Here is a 23,429-nt window from a genome sequence, read left to right on the forward strand (position 1 = left end):
CTTTTTAGAGCTAGTCCCTTCTGAATCGTGTTCTAAAATTATACTTTCTACAGTAATCTCTTAATCTCAAACTAAAGAAAATGTGTTTCCTTCCATTTCATGTTTTGTGTTATGCATATGTAAAACTGTGCATGTTTAATCAATTAAAACTCATATAATTAATCAATAAAGATTTGCTGTCATTAGACACGTGTCGTACTTCAGGGGCCTAAATTAGATCATGTCCACACTATACGTTTGAAGGCACTCTTTATACCTCTGCAACAATCATGTATTTCCCCAAAGAATCCTGGGGAAATTGAAGCTCTGTGACGGGTCTCCTAACAGCTCTCAGCACCCTCTTTGGGGGAAGCCATGACCGTTAAGAGTGGCATGAGTGCTTTAAATGTGTGGTGTGGCTGTGGCCTTAATCACTTTGAGAAATTCTTAAAAGTAGCTTGGCACTTGGACTGCCTTCTCATCCTGCTTGTACATTCAGGGGTCCCTGATCTATGTGCCTCTTTCTGTTGGTGTGCGGGCAGGTAGGGCCTTTTCTGTGGCTGCACCAAGGTTGTAGAAAATTTGCCTTCCAGATAACAACATCTATCTTTTCATATCAGTATCTCTGACAATTTTAAATGGCATGCTGTTATTAGCATTGATTTCACTTTTTTTTAAAAAAAAAAATATTTTATTAAGGATTTTCTTGTTTTACAGAAGTGTCATTGATTTCACTTTTATCAAAAACAAACCAAAGCAGCTAACAGGCAAAAAAGGTGGTGGTGGCGGCGGCAGCAGAGAATGCAAGATTAAAAAGAAAAGCAAACCCCTAAAATGCTGATGCCCCAACGCCCAGTTTAAAACAGCAACGAAAGATCAGCACAAGGTGGGAATTTAAGCAGCTGATCAGCAAGAAGTTGAGAGGAATAGCTGAAACAGCTGATCAGTAAGGTGTTGAAAAGCCACTGAAAGAGAAATCTTCAAGTTGTACGAAAAACAGAAACATTATACAGCTAACGAGAAAAACAAGTTTTATTTCAGATGACATTCTGTATTTTTACACTTTTCCTGCGTGTTTGATTTGTTTATTATTAAGAGTATTCATATATTTTTTACCAACTTTTCCTCAGCCACAAATGCTGATTGACCCCATTTTGTACAGTATACAGAATACACACAGACATGTTCCCTACGTATGATAAACTAACAAGAACGATTCTTTTGGGAAACTTTCATTTTTAAAATTTCAATAACGTTGCGTTTTTAATTTGTTTATTTTTCAATCTGTTTCTCACTTTCGTTAGTCACCTGAAGCATCTTCAGATGGGAAAGAGGTAACTAGAGCGAGAGAGGGGGGAGGGGAAATATGCATAAACGTAACATAATAATAAAAAACAGAAACACTCATAAATTTAAATACTGAACTGCAAAGAAAGTTACAAGAAAAGCGTTGCTGAAAGTTCTCTTCCGCGCGCGCTTGCTTTTCCCGCCTCTTTCCCCTTTCCCCTCCCCCCCGTCACGTGCCGGGGGGAGGGCGGGAGAAGGGAGTGACAGGTGACGTCACACTCCTCCCCCTCCCTCTGGCGTCGAGAGAAACCCGGAGGGAGGAGAGGAGACGAGGGAAGAGCGGCCGCAGCACTTCCGGTGGAGCGCCAGGCGGCGGCGGCGGCGGCGGCGGCGGGAGGGGCGGGAAGAGCCTCCGCCGCAGGAGTCGGGCGGGCGGGCGAGCGGAGATTTGGCCGAGGGAGGCGAGCGGAGAGCTGGCTTCCTCGCCTTGCTCTGCCCTCCTCTCTCCCGCCATGGCGGTGGACGTGAGGCGGCTGGAGGGCCTGAGCCTTCACCAGCTGAACGAGCTGCTGGACGACGAGGAGCAGCTCCAGAGCATGGCCAGAGAGATGGAGGAGGTAGGCTGGGGGGGGGGGCGGGGGGAGAGCGGGGGGGGGGGCGCCAGCCCTGTCACGTTGCCTTGGAAACCGGCGGGTTAGGGGGGTCTGCCTCCCTCTCCTCGCTATTAGATTAATTTAATTTAAAATTTGCTCCCCCCGCTTTCAACACCGGCGTTAAAATCTTATGTGTTTACTTTAAGGGTGCGGTTAGTTTTCATTTTTGCTGGATCCCTGTAACTTCAGGCTTTCAGGTTTTACTCTGAATAAGTTTTATTTTTTGTTTTTGTTTGTTTTAATAATATAAAACACACACACACAACTTAGTGCAAAGTCGTCCAGAAAACTTTGTGAAAATGGGGCGGCGTGTAAATTTTGTAAGCAAATAAAATAAGTTTGCAGTATTGACGCGGAATGCTTAGTATATTAGCCACGAGTATCTTGGCACTTAATATTTAGTGGTGGCAGTTGCTGCTGTTTACCATCCTTGTGATGTAAAGGTACTACGGTAGTTGCTTCTCTGCTCAGAAGCCACATAGGAAGTTCATTAAACAAAACCATACCTAGCAATCTTTGATGTTCTTCTGGGCTTTAGGCGTTTTTAGTTTGCTTTTGTTAACAGGAGGGGGAAGAAGGTATGTTTAATGTCGATAAAGCACAAACCTGTTTACAAAGTGAACAGCGGAGCCCAAATGCTGTTTAATATGCTTGCAGTTTGATCATGTATGTGGTTACTTGGAAGTAGGGCTATGGGATTGACTCCCAAGGAAGGATCCACAGGGTTGCCTCTATGCTAGGCTAAGGTCACTCCAACAACATAATCCAACAATAAATATATTGAGTTGCTCAGTGTTCTGTTTGTATTGACTCTGGTTGAGTCACATCAAGTTAAGTGGGGCTTACTTCCCTGTGTGTAGTGTTCATACTAGTTTAGACCAATGAAAAATTGATGGCAAAAGAAGGAAGATTATGCATGTATGGCATCTGCAGTCCCCTGCTCTTCATGTTGGTGGTGAAGGGACCTTAGTCTTAATTGCCCCCATTTCATAGAATCATAGCATTGTATGAAATCCCTTGCAATGTAGGAATCTTTTGCTCAAACTGGGGCTTGAACCCACGACTCTGAGATTGAGTCTTATGTTCTACAACTGAACTTTTTTGTTTTTGTTGTCTGGGAAATCAGTGCTTAGGTGTTCTTTTTCCTGTCCAGCCCCATTGTGTTGTATGGTTTTAGGGATTGAAGTTAGGGGTAGATTGGGTAGAGACATAGATTAGGGCACCCTTATCCATTTTAGATCTGCCTTTTTTTCTCCCAAACTATTTGCTGTCTTGCCATTGGGATGTGCGGGTGGTCATGAAACTTAGCTAGCCTTCCTCATTGTCTTTCTCCAACCTTTAATGCTGAATTAATACTCCTCCTTTCCTGTTGTTGAAATGTTTGGGACTGTGTGTTAAGATCTGGGCAATTTTTCTTTTAGGGGTCTCTTCAACTGTGTGTTGACCTTTTCTCCCGCCCCATTGAGAGATACAGTACTGCAAACTGTAAGGGGCAGGTGTGTCCCTGTTTAGTGAATTCCATTTTCAGAATGACCCTTCTGCTTTAAGTATGACTAATCTTCTCACATGAGTTGGATCAGGCCTTGCAGCTGTCTTTCTAGCGCAAGATTAGAATCTGTTTGGTGGGTGAGAGGTGTCTGTCTATGAGTGATTAGGGAGCAGAGAAGAGAGTGGTTCAGAATTATGTGGTGTTGTGGAGGTAGGTGAGAGAGAAGCTGAGACTTTGCAGCTGCCTAGGCAACTGCCTTCTGATACACGGAAATAAAATAGGAATTAAAACATACATGGAAGCCTGCCCTCCTCCACTGCCTGACTCTGCCTTTAAACTCCTCAATTAGCTAATGAATTGACAAAGAAGTGTTCTCTCCTTCCTTCCCCTTTGTGGGTCTGACATACCCTAATAGAAAACTTTATAATGAGAGCTACCCCATCTGTGTTTTCTTGTCCTGTAGAACCTGATTGGTTATGAAAAAATGAAAGCACCCATTATGGCCTTCTGGAGTTGTAATGTATTTGAGATAAAAAGGTAATTTTACCGTACGGTAATTTTACCCCATGGGGGTAGCTTGAATTCATTGTTAATTTCAGTTCGCTTCAGTGACAGATAATAGTTCTCTCTTCTCTGCCCCCTCTTCTCCAGGAAGATGAGAGAAAGGTAGGGAGAAGGTAAGATTCACAAGCCCATTCCTTTTGACTCTTTCACTTCTGGCTAAATCATACCACTCCACTCCAGTAATAATTGTAACTAAGGGGAATATCATGAGCCCTCTTTGCTTCTCTATGAATTGAGTGCTGGACCCTCCCCATTTTGTCTAGGAACAAAAGCAGTTCTTCATTGCTTTTTGAGTTGACTACATAACCAGCGTCCTGGACTTCCAAACACAAGGAAATGCATTGAAGAAATTTATTCAGTTTAAGTTAATTTAGATACTTGTCCTTTGTAAAACAAACTCCCTTGGAGATTAGAAAAACAGTTTATCTCTTTTCTCTTCTGTTTAATTTAGCAAATATAAGCTTTGCTAATTAACCAGATCCACACCTTTCAGACACAAGTCTTCTCACTTTCTTTCCATATGTTTTGCAGTTTTGAGGCTCATAAATGTAGTGTCAACTTTTTCCTTCCTCCCACCCACTCCTCACTTAATTTGGTTTCTGGGATCTGGGTAATGTAGTCATTTGTCAAATAAAGGGCTTTTGAATCCTCAGAAATCTTTGCTGCTTCTCTCTGTGCTCTTTTGTTGTCTGGAATTTATAAATGGAGGGAGGATCTCTAGTTTCCAGTCACTCCTTGGTAACCGCTAGTACAGAACCCAAAAGCCAGCCTGGGGGGGGGGGAGTGGGGAGGCCACAGGTCTGAAAAGTCATTGTGCTAAGCTATAGAAATGCTCACTGTAACTAAGATTGTATCCAGCTTTTTGATAATACTCCTCTTGTTTTCAAGGCTATAAGGGAACTTGCAGTTGAATGAAACTAAGATCTGTTCGTAGTTCTCAGTTAAGGCAAACATGAAAAAAGCAAAGAGCCCAAGTGTTGAGAGGGTCTGCATAAGTTATGTATAAATTCATTTATCTGCCACCTCTTTAGGAATAGCCAATACAAGGAGGCTTACATTTCATAAAGTCAGTAAAATATAAATAAAACAGCCATGTCTATTTCAGGAATGAAGAACCCCCTATACATTTTAAAGTTTAGATCTCTGCAGAGACTGAACTGGGTGAAGCAAACCTAGTTTTCAGAGGGCTGTGCCTTTGTACTGTAGTTTGATTACTCTACAATATTTTTGCATGACTGTTTTTGCATTGGTGGCGGAAGAAAATGGTGCTTACCAAGTGTAGCAGAGGTGTAAGGTCCACCTGCAAATCAAGGCATCACTTCCTGCTCTGCAGATGCAGAGGCTCCTGGGGTTAATATTTATCAAAATGAGAACCAAACAGCCCCAGCATAAATGAAGGGTTGTGGAGAAAGTTGACTGTCAAATCAGACCTAGATATGAATCTTGCATGAACTCTTCATTGCCTATTACTTTTATTTTATACAAGTCTGAAATAAAAGTGTCTTAATTGCAAACTTGCTCTTCCTTTTGCATGTTGTGTGTATTCCTCATCGAATAGATGTAAATTATCCTTCCGCTGCATGAGCTGTCCTGTTTAGTGAATCTGCTTGGGCTGATCCTCTCTGTGTGTATACATACATGTAACTTGATGTTTCTATGTGTTCTGGTCAAAAGAACCTTCCAAAATACTATCTGTGTAGGTCCAGCACAATTGTGATGTTCCCTAACCATGCTTAAGCGATCAGGCATGTTCTGCAAGTTCCCACCTCCCTTCCCTGCTGATTTATCCACTGTCCTTTTCTGCTTTCTGCCGTTTGAAGGCATATATCTGCCACAATGGTTCATTGATGCTTGTTTTTAATTTATTTTTGTTTGCCACTTTTTATGATTTTAGTGGTTTTGTTTTTATATTGTTGTAAACTGCTGATATATTTTAATGACAGAGAGGTATATAAATGGTTTTTTAAAATAAATAAATAAACGCAAATAGTAATAGAAATGGGAGTGAAATGCCTTAAGAAGCAAGAAGTGAAAAATCATAAGGAATGCAAGCACTCAGGTGCTTCTTGTCTTGTATCGTCTGACATCTTGAAAAGATAATGTATTTTTTTGGGGGGGAGGAAGCAGGTAGTAGCTTTAGACAGTGTGGGCTAAAGTTTATTCCATAACTTGTTTATTTTCAAAGGCTAGCTTATAATATAATGTCCTTTTCAGCTAGACTGTGTTCACTTAGAAGTGAGCCCTACTGAGTTCAAGTAGGACTCGCTCTCAAGTAAGTGTGCCTTAGATTAAGTGAGAAGTCATGTATGTTGCCTGATGCTCTTGCTTTGTATTGTAAGCTGGTAATAGTATTCTTCTATATACTAGCATACTAATGGTAAGCTGGTATTCCTCTATATACAGCAAAGCATTCATTCTCTGAGTGTGGATCTTTGTACAGCCAAAACAGCACCATCCATGCACAGAAAGAAGGGATTGGCAGGCTTTGGGCTACCTCAAGGTCTTCAGAGCCAAAAAAATTATTTAAGGGGGGAACCTTAAAAAGAATATAGTGAGCATGTTAGTGGCTATAGAATGCAGATGCCTGTCAGAGGGAGGAGGAAAACTAGAGGGCATTGTTGAAAAGATGAACCCCCCAAAAAGGCATGGCTCACTGGAGTCCTGAGTAGAGGTACTCTACAGTGCAGCCTTTTCTTGCGAATTTCACTGGCTCTTAACCAGTGAAAGTCATTGTATGAATACCATTCACTCAGTGTTGAAGATTGGGCAGGAAAAATATTTGATTAGTTTGCCTAGGAACCAACTTGAAATGTTACAAATGTCAACCTTGCCTAGGTAGAGTAAATATAGATATTCTGAATTCCTAGATACTAGCATTAGATTTTTAGGGGCATGAAAAGCGAAGCATCTGAGAAATGTCCAGCCTTGGGTAATAGATTAGATGAAGCAAAACTTAAATTTCCAGTCCTTCTAACTTCTGAGGGAAAGCATTTCTGCGACCAAAGATGCTCATGAAAAAGTGATAGTAAATTGTCCTTTCCACCATTGTAATGGGAAATGCCCAGAACTAGTTACCATGGTTATCGTGGAACGTCTTCAGTAATAATTTTGTGTTAAAACAGCTTGTACCTCTTTTGATTTGCTGTTGTAAAGTGTGTGTCCAAAAGGTCTCTTGTGCTATTATGTCTTTTGCATAATAGGGCTGTAATGTGGTTGCATCCTGAGGGAGCGCTGGGAAAGACTCTTGTCTGGAAGGTCAATGCCTGTCTGGGTAGACACTTTGGAGCAAATGGACCAATTATTTGACTCTGTATAAGGCAGGTTCCTAATTCTGTGTGCTGAATAGACTTGATAGGTTTTCTTACTTTGTTGCTTAGCAAGCATCAGAGATGCCATTTGGAATGTTTGTGGGGTTGTGTGACTTCTCAGCAAATGAATATGTGCATGTGAAGTGAAATCAGTAGGTGTTCTTCATGTGCAGTCTCTTTCTCAAGCTATACTAGTGGTTATGGAATTCTGAGTTTTGTGTGGAGGCGTTTGGATGATGTGGCTTTTTGTTGTTGAATTTCCCCCTGTTCTCAGCAGCATCCAAGCTTTCCTCCGTTCCTTTGGTACGGTACTTCCACACTGATCTTGAGCTGTCATTCTTATTACTATCTTAAGATATTTAGACCTATGCTTAGCCCTTGAATCTGAAATGACTAGGCCCCCCCCCCCCCCCCGCATGAGTACTCTGTGCTTACCAGTAGCTGTATTCTCACTGATTATTTTAGGTGACTAGTGAAAATATGGAAGCTTAAAAAGGCTTTTACCTGATGGTTTGTTTTTTTTACTGGTATATCTTTGTCTTAGTTTCATTGGCTGTTTTGAATTTTGTTAAGGGAGTTTGACTTTGTGGTCAATATTTGTTCATCATTCTTCCAAGATTTTAATTGTAATTGCTATATTGTGTTCTTGACTGAATCCCTGAAAGATTTAGGGATGGTAAATTTGGTAGGGCTTTAATGGACAGTCCCTTGTGTACTTGCAGACAGATGTCAAAAGAAGAAGAAGAAACAAGTTAATAGATGCCTGAAGTCCTTGGCTCCATAGTGCTGTTCCTCATCTCAACTATGAATGTGGTCATGTTCTCTTTTGCCGACATTAAATTAGGTTTTAAGGCTACTAATTAAACATGCCTATAACTACAGGCTTTCTCTTCTCTCTTGTGGTCATCAATTAGGAAAAGCCTATGTCTACAAGATATAAACTTATGTCACCCTGGCATAATAATACAGTCTCATTGCACAGTTCTAGTGAGATTATCCAGAATAAGACATTAGGGGCAGTTTGGGGTGATACTGCAAAGGCTTAGTTTTGCACCAACACAAGGCAGTAATAGGGAAAAAAGCAGTAAAACTGGACATATGAAAGCATGCCCTTTGGCATCTTATTGTGGCACAAGCTTTTGTGGTCTTGAACTAAATAAGATACACAGAATATTTGCCAACTGATTTTTAAAATGTGTGCAGGCAGGGTAATGTTTTGTGTATGTGCGTAATATTTCTTCATCAGAAGGGGTTGGCATTAGTCGATGAAAAATTAGGAAACAATCTGATGATCTTTGAGGGCACCACAAGGGTTATGTGTGTACCTGCAAACTAACGCAATAAACTCTCTGAAATGGGAGAGAATTCAGAGGAGGACCTGGGTGACATGTTTGCTGGGTGGCCAAAATGGAAGCTGCTGGACCTGTAGTAAGCTTGAGCACTGGGAAAAGGGCAGAAAATTTTGAAACCATATCCTGTTGGGGAGGGCAGGGGAAATGTTAATCTTCTGCATCTGATGTAGCAGACTGTAGTCTGTGAAAGCTTATAACTTTCTAGTCTTAAAGGTACCAGAGGATTCTTTGCTGTATATCTAATATCTGCTGTATTTCTTCCCTTGAAAAATAGCTCAGCAAGATTATTTTAAATCACAAAATGTAACTTTTAAAATTGGTCTCAATGATCAGTTGCATAAGAGTGAAACATTACTGTACCTAGCCTCAGTGAAAAGGCCCAGTTCTCTTCTGTTAGATATACAGTGCAATCCTATGCTTAACCTACTCAGAATCAAGACCCACGTGAGTGTTGGATTACAATGATGCAGATATATTTTTGCTTCCTTTGTTTCAACTTTATCCTGGATTTTTCCAGCCATGTGTTCTGAATATTGCTTTGAATTTCAGTATTTTGCTGGGTTTGCCGCTAAGTTGAAGCTGTGTAATACATGTAAAATTGGTTCCACATTCAAGTTTACGATGGGCTTTTTACTCCTCAAGGTGATAGTTGTGTCTCAGAATCTTGCAAATGGGTTGGACTTTTGACAAACAATAGTCATGGTATTGATTTTATTCCTGTAGTAACATGAACCTACTCCAAATGATTCAAGTTAGGGGACAGGTGGAATTCCTGTGGAAGAATTCCTACTCCATATTTCTAGGAAGCTTTTTGGACTCACCGAGTGCTGTTTCAAAGGGGCTTTTAGATAAAAACATACACCACCTTAAAATAACTTGGTACAATAGAATCTGAGCCGCCTGTCTTACGTAATAGGGCTTCTCCCTCTGCGCTTTGTAAACAGAGGTCACTTCCTTGTTATATAGAGAACAAAAAATGTCTGGGTTAGGGAGGGAAGAGGGATACCAGGATGTGCTCTGTTTGCAGTCAAGGCAAGGACACTATGGGTCATTAAATAGCAGCATTGCAGAAAATTGTCCTTTGATTCTTCTGCAGTCCTGTTAGATCTCCAACCTTTACTGACCAAAAAACCTTTCAATGCTTTACCCACTAATTTTTAATTATATTTGTCCCCCTTCCTGCTTTGTCTCTAGGACAGAGGTGAGGACCCCGTTTTCTGTTGAGGGCTGCATTCCCCCTAGGTTGATCAGGATCACATGTAGGCAGTGGGAGGGACCACCCCTTTATCTCTCTAGGTTTGCACTGTGGGGACAGTAGATTCCTTTGCTCAGAGATCTGAAATTATTACTTGCTAGGGGAGTCCGTTTCCCCCCCCCCCCCGGTTTATTCTCCCTGCATGAAATTAAGTGAAAGGCTGCAGGTTCCCCACTCCTCTTGCATGACCAGATGAAAAGGAAATGTACTCATAGTAGTTCTTATGCAGAGTCAAGAAGCGGTACCTACTGAAATTCCATCTTCTACCCAACTCCTGGACGTACAAAAACAGAACATGAAATGTTATTGACCCACCTTAGGTCATACATACCAGCTGAAGGTAAGTGCACATACTGTGCACATACAAGCACACATACTGTCTAATAATGAGAAGAAACCCACACATCCCACCACAGTCTTTCCTAAAACAGGAAGTATTTCCTACTGTTTCTTTTTGTGAAGTTGGAGAAGGGGAGTTCATGCTGCAATCCATTCTCTTCAGTGATAGATGTGCACAGGTCAATACCCTGAGGAACTTACAATATAAAAATTAACATAACAGAAATGATGAGATGGGAGGCAGGGGTAAACAGGAAGAGTACATTATGCCACCCATCAATTAAATTCCCAGAGTGATTGATAAATAGAACAAAGCAATAAAAACAAATAGTAAATATATGGTATCTGTTAACAGGTACCTGTGCTAAGGTTTGGTTGTAGTAGGGCATGGGAACTGGGGATTGAACCAGAGGGTTGATAGAGAAGCTTGTGGGGAAGGGTAAAAGCAAGTGAGAAGTGTCATCACACAAGTGGGAGGCAATTCCAGGCAACCGGGATGGAGAAAAGGTGCAACTCTTTAAGGGAATAGGAGACTTTCAGATGGCTGAAGGTGGTGGTTCTAGAGGAGTAAAGGTCATGGGCGCAGGGAGGTATCCTCACAAAAGAGGAAAGAGAAGAGGGTCAAAGCCTTGGAGCACATTGAAGGGTAAGACTGTGCCTCTTCTGCTTGATCTAGAAACAGATGTGGCAGCAGTGAAGGAAGTATACCAAAAGGTCCATGTACACAAAAACCTCTGATTTGGTTGACTAAAAACATATCCATCAGAGCAGTAGTTAATGTTTTCTGGGATTGTATCCAGCTGCGTTTTTTGTTTTTTACTGTTATGTGGAAGTATGTGAACTAAATGTGCAGTTCTAGTATTGGGGCAGGAGAGAAGGATCTCTGAAATTAAAAATCAAGATTAACATTAAGCAGCTGCTATCCTGGTAAAAAGTTGAGAGTAGTTGAAAGACTCCTTTGTTACTATTATTTTTAATTCTTATGGAAATGTTGACAGAATTCCTTTCTGTAGCTTCTCCCAAAGCAAGGTTATGATTATAACTTGGTTTGCCAGATTGTGATGAGCAGTTGGGATTAGTCTCATTCAGATATCACATTTCAGAAGGTATTTCTAGTTGTACCCTTAGTATAGTTTCCTTGTGGGCCAGCATTGTTTCCCACAACTCAGCTTGGCAAATCCTGCGTATGAATCACTATTTTGTAGTTATCTGATAATTTTGTGGTAGGAAACTTGTTGTTTTTACATACATCAGTTTTTCCCCTTCACCATTCCCCCTTCAAAACACAAAATAAAGTATATTATTGCAGGAGAGGGGAAGGTCAGAGCTCCAGATGGCAGCTGCTTGCTAATAGGGTTATTACTTAATCACAACCTACAGCGAAAATACCCAAACTCCTACCCTACTCTAAAATAAGTCTAGGCCTGCTATCTAAGCACTTTTGTTTAAGCCCTCTGAATAACTCTTAAGATTTTCTGAGAGGGGAGAAGCGAGCCAGTTTTCCTAATCTGTTTAACAAGAGAATCACACAGTTCTGAAGCAAACTGGAGTGCAAGTCCATCTGCAGCTCTCTACATACATACACACCCAAACGTGAGAATGGAAATGGGATTAGTGTCAGTACCTCAGCTGGACTTTGCACTCTAAGTGCTTTGCTCCAGTCCACAGTGATATAGGCAGGGCATGAGCAACCATCGCAAAACCCCAACTGGGGTTTTCATGGCCCACGTGCACCTGCAGTTTGAGTCTCTGTTGTGTCTGTGTTAACCTGTCCTGTCCACTTTAGGCTTACTGGTCAGCCTTCTTTCTGAACCGGTAGTTCAGTTTAAAAATTGAGCTTGTTGGGTTTTGCACACCGCACCTTCCTATCTTTGATCCAAAGTACTGTTTATATAATTAGAATCCAGTCTGTTTTGAAATCTGGTCTTGTTCTTATCTCAGGAGTTTGTTCTGTTTTCCTGCCTTGTTGGCAGATTATAAGGAACTATTATTAGTACAAGGCTAGTTTGTTTCTGTTAGGCTGGCTTGCTTCCTTGACAGAAAGGTGTGCTTTTGAAGAATTTTACCTTTCCACCAAATAACAGTCAAACCTCGGTTCTCGAACGGCGCCGTTTTTGAACATTTCGGCTCCTGAACGCCAAAAACCCGGAAGTAAATGCTCTGGTTTTTGAACGTTTTTCGGGATCCAAACGTCTGACGCAGCTTCCTCTTGAGTACAAGAAGCTCTTGCAACCAGTTGGAAGGCGTGCCTCAGTTGTTGAACGTTTCGGAAGTCAAATGATCTTCCAGAACAGATTACATGCGACAACCGAGGTTTGATTGTATTCCCTTTCTTATTGAATTACCCCTTTTTTTGGCGCATGTGACGTGGCCTGTAGTTAGTTTCCAATTTGGATTGAATCCAGATTGTTGCTTGTGGTGTGCTTAATCTTTCCCTCAGCCATGATGTAGATGTTACCAGAGTTCCAGCATAAAATTAATGGGGCCATAAATGAGGAGAATGTTCCCTCTTCTGTCTGGAAAGGTCCAGAGGGAATTTACTTATGATACCATTTGGAAGTTTGATTTTGAATCCATTGCATTGCTAATATTCCAAGGAGTCTTATCCATTCCTTTAACTTTCACTTCCATTTGCAAAGCAGGTGGTAAGTATTCTTAGCTAATCAGTGTAAATTGAACGATGTCAGCCTCTTTTTAAAAAACTGAATTTGAAAAAGTTCCATTTCAGTCCTTTTTCTTTTTTTGTCTTCATATTTTTAGTTGAATGTAAAGAAGTCCCCGGCCAACATTTTGTTGTAATTCCTTGAATCTCATTCTTTATAAAAATGGATTTGGCTTCCTTTTATATACCATGTTAGACACTGAAATAGTCAGGTTTCCTTCTGTTACCTCTGAGGATGTGGACAGGCTCCTTGGATGAGTGAAACTGACCACCTGTCTCTTTGATTCTGGCTCATAAAAGTGAGCTGGGAAGGGCTGGGCAATGGGTTCCATGGGGTGGTGAATGCCTCCCTCTGTGAGGGAGTCTTCCCACACCTGCTTAAAGAAGCAGTTATTAAACCGCTTCTTAAAAAACCATCTTTGGACCCAGTCAATATGGCCAACTATCGCCCAGTCTCAAATCTTCCATTCTTGGACAGGGTGATTGAGCAGGTGGTCACTGAACAACTCCAGGCACACCAATCATGATTCAGGCCTCATCATGGGACTGAAACTGCCTTGGTTGCACTGGTTGATGATTTCTGGCAGGCCACACACCTAGGTGAAAGCTGTTTCCTGGTCCTGCTGGATCTCTCAGTGGCCTTTGACACAATTAATCATGACATCCTTATGGACCATCTAGAGGAATTCGGAGCTGGGGGCACTGTTATTTAGTGGTTCTGCTCCTTCCTCCAGGGTCATGTCCAGAAAGTGGTGTTGGGGGATGAGTGTTCAGATCCCTGGGCTCTCACTTGTGTGGTGCCTCCGGGCTCCATCCTCTCCCCCATGCTTTTTAACATCTATATGGAGCCACTGGGAGAGATCATCAGGGGGTTTGGACTGGGCATTCACCAGTATGCAGATGATACCCAGCTCTACCTCTCTTTTAAATCAGAATCAGTGAAGGTGGTGAATGTCCTGTGTGAGTGTCTGGGGGTGGTAGGAGGATGGATGGCAGCTAACAGATTGAGGTTGAATCCTGATAAGACAGAAGTACTGTATTAGGGGGATGGGGCGGGCAGCTGGGGGGACTCCCTGGTCCTGAATGGGGTAACTGTGCCTCTGAAGGACCAGGTGCACAGCCTGGGAGTCATTTTGGACTCACAGCTATCCATGGAGGTGCAGGTCAATTCTGTGTCCTGGGCAGCTGTCTACCAGCTCCGTCTGGTATGCCAGCTGAGACCCTATCTGCTCTGCCCGCAGACTGTCTTGCCAGAGTGGTGCATGCTCTGGTTATCTCCTGCTTGTACTACTGCAATGCGCTCTGCGTGGGGCTACCTTTGAAGGTGACCTGAAAACTATAACTAATCCAGACTGCGGCAGCTAGACTGATGACTGGGAGTGACCACCAGGACCATATAATACCAGTCCTAAAGGATCTTCATTGACTCCCAGCGCGTTTCTGAGCAGAATTCAAAGTGTTGGTACTGACCTTTAAAGCCCTAAACGGCCTCAGCCCAGTATACCAGTATCCTTCCTCATTGTTCAGCCCAGACACTGAGGTCCTCCAAGGGTCTTCTGCTGGCTCCTTCACTGCGATTAGCGAAGTTACAGGGAAGCAAGCAGAGGGCCTTCTTGGTAGTGGCACCCTCCCTGTGGAACATACTCCCTTCAAATGTCAAGGAAATAAACAACTATCTGACTTTTAGAAGACATCTGAAGACAGTCCTGTACTGGGAAGTTTTTAGTGTTTGATGTTTTAGTATGTTCTAATATATGCTGTGAGCTGCCCAGAGTAGCTGGGGAAACCCAGCCATAGAATCATAGAATCATAGAGTTGGAAGAGACCACAAGGGCCATCGAGTCCAACCCCCTGTCAAGCAGGAAACACCATCAGAGCACTCCTGACATATGGTTGTCAAGCCTCTGCTTAAAGACCTCCAAAGAAGGAGACTCCACCACACTCCTTGGCAGCAAATTCCACTGTCGAACAGCTCTTACTGTCAGGAAGTTCTTCCTAATGTTTAGGTGGAATCTTCTTTCTTGTAGTTTGGATCCATTGCTCCGTGTCCGCTTCTCTGGAGCAGCAGAAAACAACCTTTCTCCCTCCTCTATGTGACATCCTTTTATGCCAGATGGGTGGCATATAAATAATAGTTGTTGTTATTATTATTGTATCTCATGTTACTGTTAACTGCAGCTCAGAACAACAATGAACTGCAGCATTAATCCACATCAATCTCTGCTGAATATTGAAAAATGCAAATAACTCTCAAAGCCCACAAAATTTGTCGAGGATGCTAGTCACAGTTGATAATTTTGGGTTTATAGGGACCTGAAAGTCCATATATATCAAAGCGGCTCTGGTTTGTGGTTTTTACAATACTCGAAAGCAAGGTGGGGAAATGAAAGTGGTGAAGTAATTTTCATCAAGCCTTGAAAGAGTAAGCGTTGCCAAGAGAAATTGTTCAACTGTGGCCATATCACGCTACTATGACTTTGGATAGGTTCATATGACTAAATGTGTATTGGACTCCTTTGCTTTTAAATGGTTTTTTGTGTGTTTGCCATTGAGAAAGCAAAATCAGCCAGTGCTTTGTGTGTTCTTAAATAGAGCCGTTTCTTATGGTTGTTATGAAATTCTTCAATGCGATGTCACTAAGAGGTGGCTGGGAGGGATGCACATTTCTTGTGTTCTGCTCTGTCTCTGGCAGGGACTGGGGTGAGGTTAGACTCCAGCTCCCATGAGGCTTAGCTATACTATATTGTCTGTACAGTATATATGTGGGTTTTTAAAAAAGTTTCTTTGATTTTCCTGAAGAAATATGGACATTAAACATATTTGTTGCTGTAAACATTACTGAGGCAGTGTGGTTTATTTCTGAGCATTTAGTAATAGCGCTACGTAAATAGAACATGAATTGCTGTGACAGAGGGCGCAATTGGGTGTTGTAATGCTGTAAGTGGGCCCACAGCTTATTCTCCACTGGTTTTTGAGTTGCTTATATAAATGCCCCTGCACATTATCTTGGAAGCTTTGCTTTCTGTGATTTTACCTTGCAAAAGAGCTTTATAACAAATGGATATATAAGCTAAACTTAATATGGGTAGAACATTGAAGCTTCAGGCCTCGGTGAGTTAGCCAACAAGTGATTCTTATTAGCAGAAGTGGTTGGGTTTGGGGGAAGTGAGAAAGCACTTCAAGTCTGAAAAGCTCTGTAAGTGGTAGAAAGGTGTTTTAACATGCAGTGCTTGACAAAGAGTTCATAGGTGGTAAAAAGTTATTTAGTTCTAGGAGTAAGAAAAGGGAATTTGTAGGAGCAGAAATAGACAGCAGTTGCCATTCTGCGCCTAGTGACATTGAGGCCTTCCATCTGTCCATGGAAAGCTCTTCAATCTGAGCAGGCAAAGAGTAAGGTTACCGTCATAAAGGTTCGGTATGCTGATGACAATGTAGTGTGCGCACGCTCAGAGGATGACCCCAAACCATCCTAAATATCTTTGCAGAAGCTTACGAAAAGCTTGGCCTATCACTCAGCATCCAAAAAAACCAAAGTGCTGCACCAATAAGTACAAAATAACCCCTCTGCAGCGCCACAAATCCAACTCAATGGTGTAGCGTTGGAAAATGTCAATCACTTCTCCTACCTAGGCAGTTATCTTTCCACAAGAGCCCACATTGATGCCGAAATCCAGCATCGCCTGAGCTCTGCGAGTGCGGCTTTTTCCTGATTGAAGTGCAGCACGTTTGAGGACCAGGACATTCACAGGGAAACCAAAATGCTTGTTTACAAAGCTATTGTACTACCAACGTTACTATATGCTTGTGAAACATGGACCACTTATAAACGCCATCTCCAACTCCTCCTACTTGGGAAGACAGGCAAACTAATATCAATGTACTGGAAGAAGCAAAGATCACTAGTGTCAAAGCAATGATTCTTCAACATCAACTTCGTTGGACTGGTCATGTTGTGCGGATGCCAGATGATCGTCTTCCAAAGAAACTATTCTATTCCGAACTTAAAAATGGAAAACGTAATGCTGGTGGTCAACAAAAGAGGTTTAAAGACTGTCTCAAGGTAAATCTAAAAAAATGTAGTATAAACACTGACAACTGGGAAACACTGGCCTGCAAACGCTCCAGTTGGAGAACAGCCTTTACCAAAGGTGTCATGGGCTTTGAAGACACTCGAACTCAGGACGCAAGGGAGAAACGTGCCAAGAGGAAGGCACGCTTGGCAAATCCACACTGTGATCAACTCCCGGAAACCAATGTCCCCACTGGGGTTGTGTGGATCCAGAATTGGCCTCCACAGTCACTTACGGACTCCTTGTTAAAATTGTGTTTATGGAAGACAATCTTACTCGGCTATGAGTGATCGCCAAAGAGAAAGAAGAGTGACATTGAGGCCATGCCAAGACATCAGCTTTGAGAGAACTAACATAAGCATGTTAAAGCTAAAAAATCCAGTTTTAGTTTGTCTAGATTTTCTGGATGTGTATAACTAAAAATAATAAAGTTTTGCTACTGGTATCCTCCAAAGGGATGTTCGGACAAAGATTGCCTTCTCTTGGCCGCAGAATTCCATGGTCATGGCATGGGTTTCTTGAGGATAACACAACCTGAGATCATTCTCATGTATATTACTTAAAGTATATTTTACATCTTTTATAGTCATGCTTGTCCTTGTTCACATGGTCAAGAGTTTCCCCAGACATTAAACTGGAATCATTCTGAGCAAGAGTAGGGTGCTTGCTAACACAATAATTTGTGGCTTAGAAGTTAGGTGCCATAACTGAATTCCCAAAGTATGTATGTGATGAAGATAGGAATAGAATTTGACAACTCCTCCTGTCCCAGTAATATATGGGCCAACATACAGTCTTGAGTTTTCCAGACCCTTAATGTGTGGTACAACTTAAGAGAAACACTTTGTACTTACAGGTTGTTTAAAATAAAATAAGACACAGGCATATTCTGCTAAAACTGGCTACTTGCTAGCTAGCTGCCTCCTAAAATGGAGCTGAGGCAGCGTAAAATGGCAGGTAATCACATGAAGTTGTCTCATTAATCAGATTCATCACATAATTTACTTTGTGTCCTTAAGTTGTTAAGCTGAGCATTTTTTCCTGCAAGCAGCAGCTAGTGATGTTGACAGGAGCTGGAAACTGCATAAATATAATGAGATTGGGTGGGACATGCAGGGATTGGGGCTATAAATTGCTGGGTTGGAGAGGAGCAGAGCTGGCATGGGGCAGATCTGCTTTATTGCATCCCTGCTTTTTTTTGACATGCTGTTCTACCACACTGTGTCTGAACTTGTAGGACGTGCTTGAGGATACAAAAAGTCTTTAACTAGTATGAGTTGCTTCCTCTGTTGTAGGTAGGAAAAGCTCATGAACTAAGCAACCCAACTGCTGTTTCATAATTGACTCTTATTTAGAATCTAGTAATAAAAAGGACAATTACATAATTCCCCTCTCCTTGCCTAACATCAGTCATTAGCTTGGTGGAGTTTATCGTAGTCATTAATGCATCACCTCTTTTATGGGAGTGTATTCCTTGCTCATCAGTTTGAGGTCCCATCTGCACCATACATTTAAAGCAATATTTCACTACTTTCAAACAGTCATGACATCCCTTAATGACTCCTGGGAACTGTAGTTTGTTAAGGGTGCTGAGAGTTACTAGGAGACCCCTGTTCCCCCCACAATACTACAGTTTACCGAGTTCCCAGGAAAGAGGGATTGATTGCTAAACCACTCTGGGAACTAACTATGAGGGGAACAGAGAATCTCCTTGCAGGAAGCCATGAACTGCCCTGAGGGTGGTATATAAACCCAGTGCTTTTTTCCCCTTTAAAAATGTTTAGGGGTATTCTTATTTCGACTCAAGAAAATCACTATTTTATAGTTCAAATCGGAAGAAATAAATACAGTAAATGGACAAAAGTACAAAGATTCACAAAATGTTTAGGGGTATGCACATCCCCCTGTGTCCCCCCAGAAAAAAAGCACTGTATAAATCTAATAAATAAAATAATAGTAATAAATAAACAAAAGTAGTATATAGTACTACTTTAAACATCTAGTTCAGATGGGACCTTAATCCTAAATTCAAGTGTGACTGCCTCTCACGTGAGGCCCTCTGGTGTCCTTGATAATTTTTTTACTTTGGCTGTGTCCCACTATTGGTGTATTTGATGGTGTATTTGACACTTAGTGCACAATCATTTTAAAATAATGATTTTATATTTAATTTAATCTAAAAAAATAATTTTGGGGAATGTAATGTTGCTTTTTAATGTCTTGGAAAGCATCTTTTACCCTTCTTGATGTAACTGTGCTGGAGAAACCTAGTAAGCTTTAGTTATTGCTCCCATGTGACAAGGAAGCCGCTGGCAGGAACACTCAGCTTTGTTAATTTATGGGGTGGAAAAGTAGTCCTATATTTGCTACATTTGCAAACCCATGTGTGCTACCAGTTGGGAGCACAGAGATATTTATTGCTGCTAACAGAAATATTTAAGGTGATAATGCTAAGTTATACACTGGCTTCTGAAAGCTAAATGTCCAGAGTCAGCAGACATTAGCTTGGGGTTTTTGCATAATATAAAAGATTTAGTTGGGAGTGAGTGAGTTAGTGTGTATAATGTCCTCTTGATATAAAAATAGATGGGAGAGAAAGCAGACAGATGAATTGGAAATAATTATTAAGAGCAAGTCACATAAGAAGACTTAGTGAAGGGAATGGTGCAGTGAGCCATATATAAACAATTTATATAAAGAAGAAATCCACTCTCTAAATCATACGCTTTCCATTTTTTTCGTAGCTTGAGTAGATCCTAAACTTCGGGTTTAAGGAATGTTGGTGGACTAGGCATAATTAAACTTGGAATATCCCCCCCAAAAAACCCATTCAGGAGTGCCATCAAAAGAGTCTGGCTTGATGAGATCAGTGGCCCACCTGACTAAGCATCTATTTCCCACAGTGCCCAAATAGCTGCTGTCCAGTTCCCAATTCACCACCATGGGTCTTTCAGCAGCTATTAGCCCTTTTTCTCCAGGAGGCCTATTAACAGGATAGGATTAGATGGGAGTTTGGTGTGATTCATTATGTGATTTAACATCTTGGATGGTGTTTCAATTTGGTGGCATGATTCAGCAGAGCACTGAGTGTACGCACACCCCAGTCCTTTTCATGTCAGTGGCAGTTTTTAAACATGCATCATTTTGTGACACAGTAATTCCGTTTTACTAGCAAACCAGAGGTTAAACTAACCCCTTTCCAGCCCAGGGAGGAGCGGGGGGAGCTTTTGCGAGACACACCTACACACTTCAGCTGACACGCTAACATGTTGCCACACCGTTTGAAAAGAACTGAGGTAGATCACAAAGACAGGAAAGTAAAATCTGGGTTGTATCCAATGCTGGTGATTGGAATTGATGGATGTGACTGGCAGGCCCCATTAATTCCAGTGAGTTCACTATGAGTAAATTTAATTGGATACAGTCCATTTTGTGTAAGGCTTGGCGGTACCTGACTTCCCGTATTTGTGTTACCTATCAGATTGTAATACACTTTTTAAAATTATGCTGCCTTGAATGACTGACAGAAATTGTGTGGGTGTGAGTGTACATTAAAATGTAGGAAACATATGTAGGCAACAAATGAAGATATCCAGTCTTTTTTGAGAGCAGCTTATGTGCATGCTAACTCCTGAATGCAATAAAGAGCTCTTTATCAGATTTGTATAATCAAGGAAACAGGGCCTTGTCCCCCCTGTCCCATTAGAGGAAACAGTATCCTGCTGTTCACTTCTGCTGAATGACTGAGTTCAGATCTTACAATTTCCCCTTTGATCTACAAATCTTATTAGAGATCTCGTGCGAGATTCTGCCAAGCCAACTTTCCATGTAGTGTTTGGTTTTTCAAGCCCCTCTCTTGTAAACCTATCTTCTCTCTGCCCTCCTTCATCCACTAGATTAAAATGGCAGGTTTATTTTTAGAGAGTTAGCATTTCTGGCTAGTCTGATTTGAGGCTGCACATACAGGCTTTTTCAAGTGAGGCAGAAAATCCGATAGCAACACATCCTTTCCTCCTGCTAATTAACACCAGTTCTGTGTGCTTGCACTGGGGCCCCACATTTTAATACCTAATGCTGCCTCTAGGTCACAACTGTCTGTGTTGTTCTGCAGTCTTTTGTCGCATCCAAACCCTGCCATCCCGTCTCCCTCCTTCCCTCACCGGAAGGGGAGGAGCCAATGTTAGCTGGTCCCATATTTTCCTTTGCTGCAACTAGGTAGTGTACCTGCTAGTAGACAACTAGCATGTGGTGTTGACTACTATGTTTAGTCAGTAATAGAATCCTTAGAAATGTTACCCATTTAACACTTTCTCTCTTTTGCAGGCTCAAAACGTTCAGCTTAGCAAGGACATGACTCTTGCCAGCAACCGCAGCCTGGCAGAAGGCAATCTCTTATATCAGCCAAAGCTGGATGCCCTGAAGGCTGCATTGACGCAAAAATATCAAGAACTGCAGGTTATCTTCGAAGCATATCAAATAAAGAAAACGAAGTTAGGTAATGAACCCTTCTTTCTGCATCTTCCTGTTTTAAGTGTCTGGCAGAATGGGCATGCAGTAGAACTCGGTGGCAAACCATACTTATCATTCCTAAGTTGGTTGGTGTAAATGAATACAGGGTGTTGCTGCCTAAGGGTCAGTAGAAATGTAAGTAGCTAAGGCTGCCACATGTATTCAGTTAGATCAGGGATGGCTGACTGGTGACTTCCCAGATGTTTTTGAACTGCAACTCCCATTAGACTCAGCCAGCATGGCCAACATCTGGAGAACTGCAGGTTAGCCACCCATGAGTTAGATCAACCATTATTGGGGATATTTTTTATTTTTAGAATTATTTTCCTAACATGTCTGGAGTTTAATATTTCATTTAGCAATTTTGCTTTGATTAATATCTCTTACTGATTTTTGTTCCATTTAGACCGACAATCCAGCAATGCTTCCTTGGAGACCCTTCTAGCACTGCTTCAAACAGAAGGGGCTAAAATTGAAGAAGACACTGAGGTCAGTGAAAAAGAGCCTAGGAGATCAAGTTGCCAACGTGCCTCTGGCATTGGAAGACCTCTTATCCCCTCTGGGTTCTCAATGCAATCTTGCAAGCTTATCACTTCACCTAAAAGAGCTTGCAGAAAAATACAGATTACTTTAACAGCCCACCGACTTAAATATTTCCCTGAGTATGACTGTTTTCACAGGACCGCTTGAGCAGTGGCTCAACTGGGAAGTAGGGAAGGGTGTCTCATGATAAGGAGTTTTGCTGGAGCCCTTCTGAACCCAGGATTCAGTGCTACAGCTTGACCTTGTAGAAGTGGGCATGTGGCATTATTCCCCCTCAGATTTAGCCAGGAAATGGGCATGAAAATCTAGCTGGAAGGGCAGAGCAGCTTGTCGGAGCACTTACAGAAATTGTGCTCCTGTTGGTGAGTAGAATTTTGTGCACTGCTGGACAGTTCCTTCCACCTTGCTTGGTCCACCACCAGCCTGTGATCTTAATGTAGTTCAGGAGGCCACAAGCACTGCAGATCAGTGGTGTGGGGCACAACATTTCCCCCAAAAAAATTTCACAAAAGATTTTCTGTTCCATAAATTCATTACTATGAGTGGGTACTAATTGAAAATCCTATATTAAGTGAGCTTGGTAGTTTCAAAGTTTTGTTTTATTAAATGATAGTTAAATCATTCTGTAGGGTAGCAAATTTTTACTGGAAAAAAATGAATTGGAAAAATTTCCAGAGCCTACATAACTGCCACAGATGGCAGCCTCCTTGCTTTAAACTCTATCCTTGCTTTAAGCTGCTTAGGGTTGAAAACAAGCAAATTCCTTGGTCACTGCACTACAGAGTTAGTGCAGAGAGCCTGGCTGTATTAGTCACATTGTGCAAAGAAATAGCTGCATGTTTTCAAGGCTCTGTGTGTGGTGCATGTAACACAATTATGTAAGTTGGCTTAAATGCCAGGTTCTTGGCAGAAAAACAGTGCGAAATTTCTTAAGCAAATCGTCTTGAGAATCTTATATTAAAAACAAAAAAGTACTCTTGTAGTCATGGTTGCAAACATATGGACAGTGTCTATAGGTTCAGATCAGAGAGGGAATGGAGGAGGTGAGGGGCAGAAGTTAATTTCCTTGTTCTCTTCGATCCCAGGCTGTTTCCAGTGCCTCCAAGTGCCTCAGAAGCCTTAAGAAAAGCTAGTAGTAACTTCTGCAGGAAAGAAAATCCCCTGAAGATGAAAGAGGAGTGGGAGGAAAATAGTCAGCTTCAGACTATGCACTGATAGTCCACTGTCCCTCATGGCTGTTCTTCTAGCTCTTTGCTGGGAAAAACATTCTCCTTTATTACTTTTATCATTATTTATTAAATTTATATAATAAATTTCCAGGGAGATTTGCAGTATATACAGTAAACATATACTCTCACAATATTCATGCCATCTGTGTAACTTGTTTCATGTGTCCAGTTTGAAGTAGGGAAGAGTATT

At 41.7% G+C, this 23,429-nt stretch overlaps 1 protein-coding gene across 2 annotated transcripts in view; it reads left to right on the forward strand.

Annotated features, from left to right (window-relative positions):
* The first annotated feature begins 1,657 nt into the window (after window positions 1-1,657).
* The window catches only part of VPS37B (VPS37B subunit of ESCRT-I), a 30,049-nt gene continuing 8,277 nt past the window's right edge, over window positions 1,658-23,429 (forward strand). For both annotated transcript variants that reach the window (XR_013980465.1, XM_080985427.1), the window contains exons 1-3: window positions 1,658-1,883; window positions 21,282-21,453; window positions 21,874-21,956. Coding sequence is in view for 1 of the 2 variants with exons in the window: in XM_080985427.1 (XP_080841553.1) it covers window positions 1,779-1,883; window positions 21,282-21,453; window positions 21,874-21,956 (360 nt within the window). In the remaining variant the exon portion in view is untranslated. The remainder of the gene's footprint in view (window positions 1,884-21,281; window positions 21,454-21,873; window positions 21,957-23,429) is intronic.

This window comes from Podarcis pityusensis (assembly GCF_964106645.2).
Source record: "Podarcis pityusensis genome assembly, chromosome: 16".
NCBI classification, from domain to species: Eukaryota; Metazoa; Chordata; class Lepidosauria; order Squamata; family Lacertidae; genus Podarcis; species Podarcis pityusensis.